This window comes from Garra rufa, chromosome 14 (genome assembly GCF_049309525.1).
Source record: "Garra rufa chromosome 14, GarRuf1.0, whole genome shotgun sequence".
Classification (NCBI taxonomy): domain Eukaryota; kingdom Metazoa; phylum Chordata; class Actinopteri; order Cypriniformes; family Cyprinidae; genus Garra; species Garra rufa.
Genome location: NC_133374.1, coordinates 21083530 through 21092509, shown reverse-complemented (window position 1 = coordinate 21092509; position 8980 = coordinate 21083530). Strand labels below are relative to the sequence as shown.

The 8980-nt window shown below is 36.9% G+C and overlaps 1 protein-coding gene across 1 annotated transcript; it reads left to right on the top strand.

Moving 5' to 3' along the window:
• Positions 1–634: 634 nt before the first annotated feature.
• rnf26 (ring finger protein 26) lies at positions 635–5108 on the top strand. The gene has a single exon (XM_073817741.1). The coding sequence runs from the start codon at positions 1172–1174 to the stop codon at positions 2444–2446; it is 1275 nt and encodes a 424-aa protein (XP_073673842.1). The 5' UTR covers positions 635–1171; the 3' UTR covers positions 2447–5108.
• The last annotated feature ends 3872 nt before the right edge of the window (positions 5109–8980 follow it).

Here is an 8980-nt window from a genome sequence, read left to right as displayed (position 1 = left end):
AAATATATATAATATCCAATCCTAACAAACCATACATCAATGGAAAGCGTATTTATTCAGCTTTCACTCGTCACATTTTGAGAATTTTCAGAATTAGGCCAGTCATAAAACTGACTATTATTGGATTGTCAGCTCATTTTAAAAAAATTTTAAGAATATTTATAATATAACAAGTATTTTAGTCTTTAAGATTTTTTTATTTTAAACCTTTTTTGTGCGTTTTGTAATCGTTAGCCCTATTCTGCCCTGTATCCTGAAAATGTTAAAGCATTGCATGACCATTTTAATCAATACTGTGAAAACATTTCAAATAGAAACAAAGGTTGTGTTGTAGAACATTTCCAATATTCTACGGACAAAAGCCAAATGCCTGAACTAACCCACCAACAAAGAAATAAATAACTTGCATGATTCAATCAAGCAGCTGTTCGAAATTGAAAACAGCATAGATAAGCATCTATTTGTTTTACCAATTAATCATGAATGATTTAATTTTCCCCACCTCCACAAAAAAAAAAAAAATAACATAATCAGTGCTTGCAAAATAAAATGACCAAAAGCAGATGAAAATGCGCATTTTTGCGCAGCCAGAGCGCCGAGTTGATCGACTTGAAACACGTGATGTAAAGCGGAAACAATGGTCAGAAACAGAACGAGAAGCTTTCGATTCTAGCTCATGAATAATCCAAAGAAATGTCCGTCTGAGTTTGTCCTCGTTTTGCAGCTTCACAAAAAAACGCGGATGTTTGTATTACACTGTGTATTAAGACTAAACCTCTCCTTGGGATGCAGCTTTACACAACCAGCCAAGGCGAGCAGTTTCGATTTTCAAACGTAAACATCCGCCGAGCAGTTCCCGTCCATGTGTGAGCAGCAGCTACTGCACTATGCTACCCATGTTTAGGATGAGTGTTTCGCTTCAAAACAGAGGACATGTCATTCCCAGCTAATGGTCAGTTGTGATATTCGAACTGGAGTTGAATTTTTAATCTCAAGTGGTTTGCCAAGACGTCAACGTTGCTAAAGATGTGAATGGGTTAGCACGCAAGCTAACTTAGCCAATGAAACTGTTTGCTTGTGTATTACAGACTCAACTATGATGTTTGACAGCACAAATAATACGACAGAGGATCTGTAGTCTATTTCAGCAAACAGTGTTCACATCCTTATTATGGGTCTACTGAACTTTGTTTTCAGTTTAATTGGAAAATGCATAGATGTCATTGGTCTCCTCCTGGATTTAAACTTTGTGATCGTCAACTCAGTCATTCAGCTGTTGGTGGCAGTGATCTGCTTCATCAATAGTCTGCCCATGCTACTTACAAATTCAGTGTCGGAGTGCTGGAATCTCAGTCTGCTTTGTATCATCACCATGAGGGACGGAGTGGCCGTCGTGACCCATAACATGGTCGGAAGCTGGATGCAGCTCCTCGGAGGCATCCTGGAAAGCTTCAAGATGATCGGATACCTGTCTTCACATCTACTGCTGCGCACCAAAGAGCTTCTGCATCGTGGACTGTTGTCTGGACACGGCTTGCTGCGGCAGGCCTGGGAAGGCTGTGGAATTGTATTCAGCCTGTTGCTGTATTTCATCAACACGATCATCAACTTGCTCCTCATTGGGACGCAAAATTTATACTCTGTGGTGGTCAGCACGGTGGAAGCCGTTTCGTGCCCCTTGCAGAAAGCTCTCGAGCTGACTTTGACGGTGTTGACGTTCCTTTACAGCAGTCTTGTTGGCACCTCTATTCTATTGTGGACGCCATGCAGACTGGCAATGGAGTTCTTGGGATCTGTGTGCCATGTTTTTGCGAGCGTGTTCCTCCTCAACTCTTACGGGCTGATTCTCACACTGATTGTAATTGCGAGTGCAACTGCTTATCTAAACCCTGCGCTCCCACGACTGCTATCTTTACGTGTGAGCAACCACATCAATGCTGTTCCCGTCTTTCAGCGACTACAAAGGGCTCTGCAGCGTCTCCACATGCTTGAGAGGAACGTCTGGCGACGACTGGCATGGAATCGCAGCCGGATAATGGTTCCTGCGAGGATGGTTGTGGCCGAAGAGGATGTTAGACAGCCTGATCCCAATCCTGAGCCTCAAGCTGTGCCAGAAAACGAGCCTGAGGATGCCCACCAAGTGGATGACCCTTTAAATCTCCCACTTCCGAGTTCCAGCACTCACAGGCCGCTTCGAAAGTTTCCTTCGGAGGATAGTTGCAAAGGCCCTCCGCCAGACAACCTCCTGACTCTTCTGCACGAGCAAGAGGAGAGGAAGAAGTGCGTGATTTGTCAGGACAGCACCAAGACTGTCGTGCTCCTTCCGTGCCGGCATTTGTGCTTGTGTAGAGAGTGCACCAACATTTTGCTCAGCCAGCCTATCTACCAACACAACTGCCCGCTGTGCCGCCACATGATCCTTCAGACCATGGACGTGTATCTCTGAAGGGGAAGGGTTTACGGATGTGTTTCTGTCATCCTCAGGTTTTTCGAGCAGCACTGTTCTTGAAATGTGGGAAACCACTTGTTCCTTTTTTTCATAGATGTTCATTCCACTACTGTTGCTTGTATATAGATTGTAAATCACAACCTTTTATAAAGCGTAAATGGCGAGGCTGATGACTGTGATCGTGCTTTCTTATGATTTTTGTATTCATTGTCAATTTTTCATCAGCTTGTATAAGCAACACTATTTTTCTCATACAGCAATATTCCATGAATGTAAGCTTTGTATTAGATAACATTAAAAATGGGCGTTATTTGTAAAGATGGAAGATTTATGAGGTAATTGATGAGTGTTTATGGGGAACATTTGTATGCTACAATACTAACGTTGGGCTTTATAGTATGAGTTGTTATCTGCTTGATTTTTTTTATGCCTGATTGTAAAGGTGATCAAAGGTTTCATGGGAACCTTTGAAATCTCACAGTAATCCACAAGTAATTCAAGTGTCTTCAGTTTATCATTTAGCGTCTTGTGAAGTGTAAAGCTGTTTTTATACTATGCAGAGCCATTATTCAGACATTTTTTATAACTTACGGAAATTCACAGTCCTTTATCCATAATAACAGTCCTTTATCCATAATATTGCTTGAATCAGGAGAGAAATACAGTTAAAGTCAAAAGTTTACATACACCTGGCGGAATCTGCGAAATTTTATAAAAATAAGAAGATCATACAAAATCCATGTTATTATTTTATTTAGTACTGACCTGAATAAGATATTTTACATAAACGATGTCCACAAGAAAAAATTTAAAATAGTTTAATTTATAAAAATGACCCTGTTTAAATGTTTACGTACACTGGATTCTGTGTTGTTATCTAAATGTTTAAAAAAAATCCTTCAGATCCCACAAATTCTTTGGTTTTTCAGCATTTTTGTGTATTTGAACCCTTTCCACTGAACTGAGGGACTCATGCAACTAATACAGAAAGGTTCAAACGCTCACTGAAACTTCAGAAGGAAAAGCATGCATCAAGAGCCGAGGGTGTAAAATGTTCTTGTTTTGCCTAAATATTATATTCTTTCATTTAGTTCTGCCCTACAGAACATACATGTTCACCAGAAGAAGAATTAAGTTAAATTCACTCAGATTTTTACATTTCAAAAGTTTTCACCCCCTGTTTGTTAATGCTTATTTTTTCCTTTTAAAGTATCAGTGAGTGTTTGAACCTTCTGTAATAGTTGCATATGAGTCCCTCAGTGTGAAAAGATGGATCTCAAAATCATACAGCCATTGTTGATTGCTGTGGATCATTCGGGTAACAACACGGTATTAAGAAACAAGTGTATGTAAACTTTTGAAAAGTGTTGTTTTTATAAATTCAACTATTATTTTCTCTTGTGGACTGTATGTAAACTTTTATGTGAAATATCTTACTTGGGTCAGTACTAAATAAAAAATAACATGCTTTTTGTACGAACCCTCTTATTTTGGTTAAATAAATAACATTCTGCAGATTCTGCAAGGTGTATGTAAACTTTTGACTTCAACTGTATGCATAGATCAAGCACCGTTTACAAGCCAAAACATTTCTAAACAAATATGTTGGTGGATTTTTCACTGGAGGAACCGTTATTATGTCCACAAGTGATAGTTTTAAGTAAGAATGTTTCTTACAAACATGGAGCTTTTCGATGTTAATTGATGGATTGAAGTCTTGTCGATGATCTGTGGATTATTGTGATGTTTATGAGGAATATTAATGTTGGGCCTTACTATGATTTGTTGTCTGCTTAATTTTTAAATGCCTGACTCTAAAGGTGATCAAAGGTTTCATGGGAGCATCTACAACATTCTTTATTCTTTATACATACATTCTTTCATGTTGGAGAAATCTGTTTTGCTTTGCATACATTGTAATCATTCCACCAAAGCTGTTTTGCACTCTTTTTAAAAAGTGTCACTACAATATTTTCACAGGCCATTCTACAATCCAATGATGTATTTGTGCTGTTTTTGTCATTTATTATTGAACAGCACTAAGGCTTTCTCCCTGCTCAAGTGGTATTGATTAATGCATTTTCGAATCGAAATTTTGTGCTTGTTTTTTGGTTTGAGAGACGGTAATTCAATTCAGCTACCGGTAAAAACAGCCTGGCAGAGGGCTTTTAGCTCAGCTTGGTCTAGGGGATGTTGTGAGAAATCACTATTTTGGAAAACATGCATTAGAGAAACAAGGTACAGGCTTTTCTGGTTTATCTCAATCATTTTGGTCTTACATGATATTACAAAACCTATTCAGAAAGGCACAATGCGCAAGACAATCAGGTGCATCAGGCGCAATAAAAAAAGTCCATGCAAGTTTCTAAAAGTTTTTAAAATTGACTTATTTCCAACACTCAATTCTGCCCAATGCAGGTGACAAGCACTAACCCATGAGTTGTTATTGTAATGTTTTTGAACAAGCTGTGATTTCATTCCATATTATTAAGCCCCAAGCCTTTTGTATTCTTATACCGCAGATGTTTGTTTTCTATGAAGGTCTCCAGTGGTGATGTTTGTGGGTAGAGCAGATGTCTGTCTCTCTCCAGAGGCCTGGATAATATCAAAACCACATTCACTGACTATCCAGATGAACAATAAACAGTATTTGACTGTGGCCTCGTACTGTCTTTGTCTTCAGCACGACTTGTAGTAGTTTCGTCATTGGGCTAAAATGCAATTCACAACAATGTCTTTAATTGTGATAAATGACTTGTGCCACTTCTGTGCTGAGATCAGCACACAAGCAGAGATTTTAAGCTGTGATTGTGGGCGTGGGACCTTATGAACCAGAGAGTATAATGGAGGCCACTTCCTCCGGTTGTTAAATCATGGGAAGGGAGTTTCCCGAAGCCTGATCTAATGTTATCATGCATCACAATCAATCGAAGAGAGCTAGTGATGAACACAGCTACACTACTGGTCAAACTTAAGATTTTTTTTATGTTGAATTTTGATTAAATAAATACAGCATGTGTGTTAGCATAAGTAATCTTGTTTTCGACTTTCAGTGTAGGTATATATTTTAAACAATTGTTACCCATTCGTAAAGATTTTTAAGTGTTGAAGAAGTAGCTTTTAAGTGGTTCGTTTGATATGAGGTGTGTGAATGCAAGCTTTTTTTTCTAGATGTATAAAAGGAAACACTTCAGCACTGGACAGCTCCACATTCCAGCATTTTTAGCAAATGGAAATCTGAATCTCACATTGTTGTGCACTGAGTAACAGCATTCAATCAATTCCCAAAGTACTTACATTCGGATACAACTTTCATATCTGTTATCTGTAACTGCATACTTGAGAACAATGCTTTAAAAATAACCGAACCGAACGCGAAGGAAGTGAGGCACCATAATGAATTTAACAGTGTTAAAGGTCCTTATATTTAAACAGACATGAAAGAGGATTTCCTCGCTTATTTTGTGCCTTGAACTAAAACTAAGCACCACTTTAAAACATTTTTTGTTAGTCTAGGTTATAGAGTATAGGAATTGAACTCTAAGCACAGGTGGGAAATTTTTAAAACGTGTTTTTTCATTTGTTGGTTTATCGATTTGAGTCCAGCTATAAGTTAACCTTTGCTCTCTTATTTGTAATGGTCTACACTCTGACTAACCCTCAAATAAATCAGCCCTTCAATTATTCACTACAAATGGATAAGCATGAAGAAGAGTCAAAAAGAAATGAAAGGAGAAGTTCACTTTCAGAACAAAAATTTACAGATAATTTACTCACCCCCTTGTTGTCCAAGATGTTCATGACTTTCTTTCTTCAGTCGTAAAGAAAGTATGTTTTTGTTTGTTTGTTTGTTTGTTTTTTGAGGAAAACTTTAGGATTTCTCTCCATATAGTGGACTTCTACGGTGCCCCCGAGTTTGAACATCCAAAATGCAGTTTAAATGCAGCTTCAAAAGACTCTTAATGATCCCAGCCAAGGAAGAAGGGTCTTATCCAGCGAACCGATTGGTTATTTTCTCAAAAAAAAAAAGTAACCTCAAATGTTTGTCTTATAGCTCTGCATCAACTCATATTCCAGGACGATTTTGAAGTTGGAGAAGAAAATGAGACTGGGAGTTTTTCAACATGCCCTAACTGTCAAGAATCAGAACGCAGAGCTAGACAAGACAAGCATTTGAGGTTGAAAAGTATATAAATTGTCAATTTTTTTGCTAGTTAAGACCCTTCTTCCTTGGCTGGGATCATCTAGAGTTAAAACTCTAGGACACCATAGAAGTCCACTATATGGAGAAAAATCCTGAAATGTTTTCCTCAGAAACCTTAATTTCTTTTCAACAGAAGAAAGATAGACATGAACATCTTGGATGACAAGGGCTGAGTAAATTATCAGAAAATCTCAAAAATAGTTCCACTTTTTTAATTCAATACTGTTGTTGTATTTAGAAAGAACAAAACAATGATACTCTACCCTCATCATTTCTATAAACTTCCTGAAAAATAAGCACTTGGAATTCTGATACTCATGCAGGGATGTCGTCTTCTAAGTATAGCACAGCTAGAATAGACTCAGCTCGGTTCAGAGGGTCATCCAATTCACAGTGTATATGTTGGTGTGTCTGGCCCCGGGCCCGCTGAACCAATAGTGGACATGCTTGAGTTTATCTTACAAATAGGAAGTCCAGCCTCTGGGTCAATAGGATCGTTCCTGTCTCTGAGGATGAGAACGGGGAAAAAACACCAGTTCCTCACACCCACACAATAACATCCACTGCACAGGGGACTTCCATTACGTCTACCACTACACATGAAATTCCATAAGGATTTGCCAACTATGTAGTAAATGCAAAGTAAAACAAAATTGCTATTTTTGTGGAAGCAGCACTTTTACAGCCCTGTTCAACATGTACATAGGCCTACTAGTATATATAGCTATAGCTAAGTACTTACCCTAACACTAACCTTAACTTGTGTACACTCTTAAAAATAAAAGCTCCAAAGGGGTGCTTTTGCTGTGACGCCATAGAAGAACCATTTTTGGTTCCCCAAAGAAACTTTGAGATCTTAAAAGAACCATTTTGAAGAACATTTTATAAATCTAAAGAACCTTTTCTGCATTTGAAAGGTTCCGTGGATGTTCAAGGTTCTTTGTGGAACCATTGATGCCAATAAAGAACCTTTATTTTTAAGAGTGTGGTTACTTTATATTACCAGTTCTGTATGCAGTCATCGTTCATTAGTTTAGTTATGATGATGAAAGAACGCCCTCTGCTGTCATTAAAGCAAAATACATAACAAAAAATATGAATAAACGGGATCTTAATCTGTAATTCAGACGCGAGTCCTCCGAGGATAATGAAAGGACGCCCTCTGCTGATATTAATAAAAATGGAAACAGGATATGTTTCGTAATAAAAGCAGTAGCGCTACAAATGATTACACATTGAGAATATGTGGTGTTATGTAAAATCCAAAAGCAAAGAACTACAGAGAATTCACTTTATCTTGAATACAGTTTAGGTTTTGTAAAGTCCAAGGACATGTACTACGGTAGATAGCGAAAATAACATGATATATAAATGTACAGTTTAAGTCAAAAGTTTACATAGCCAACGCCTTGCAGATTCTGCAAAATGTTAATTATTTGACCAAAATAAGAAGGATCATACAAAATGCATGTTATTTTTTATTTAGTACTTACCTAAATAAGATACATAAAATTCACATAAATTCACATAAAAGACGTTTACATATAGTGCACGAGAAAATAATTTGATTGACACTTGACTCTTGTGTTGTTACCTGAATGGTCCACAGTTTTTTGTTGTTGTTGTTTGTTTTTTTTGTTTAGTGATAGTTGTTTATGAGTCCCCTGTTTGTCCTGAACAGTTAAACTAAGTTAAACTGTCCGCAGTTCTTCAGAAAACTCCTTCAGGTCTCACAAATTCTCTGGTTTTTTTTTTTTTTTTGGTTTTTTTACATTTTTTCATTAAGAGCCAGGAGGTGAAAACTTTTGAATTTGAAGATAAATTGAACTTATTTCGTCTTCTGGGAAACATTCAAGTATCTTCTGTAGCTTCTGAAGGGCAGTACTAAATTAAATATATATATAATATATATATATATATATATATATATATATATATATATATATATATATATATATATATATATATATATATATATATATAATATCGAGTTATACTTTTATGCATCATTCCGTTCAAAAAATTTCATTTTGTAGACTCTGTAAGGTGTATGTAAACTTTCGACTTCAACTGTATATTCAAATATGTATGCAAAAGAAATATAATTTGTGCGATTTACAAGAGGACATTAAACATTCAGTGGAACTCACACGGTAACTAATATCATATCGTTTATGCCAACTTGCACTATTCTGACAGAAAAAATACATCAGAATACATAAAAAATGGTTATAAAAGGAATCTGCTATTTAGATTGCTTTTAGCATTGATGTATGTAGCAGAATCTGGACCTTTAGACACTGTTTTGATGTTTTATATGCCTGTTA

Excerpts from the sequence above, each read along its gene's own strand:
- rnf26 (XM_073817741.1), top strand. The coding sequence starts at position 1,172 with ATGGGTCTACTGAACTTTGTTTTCAGTTTAATTGGAAAATGCATAGAT.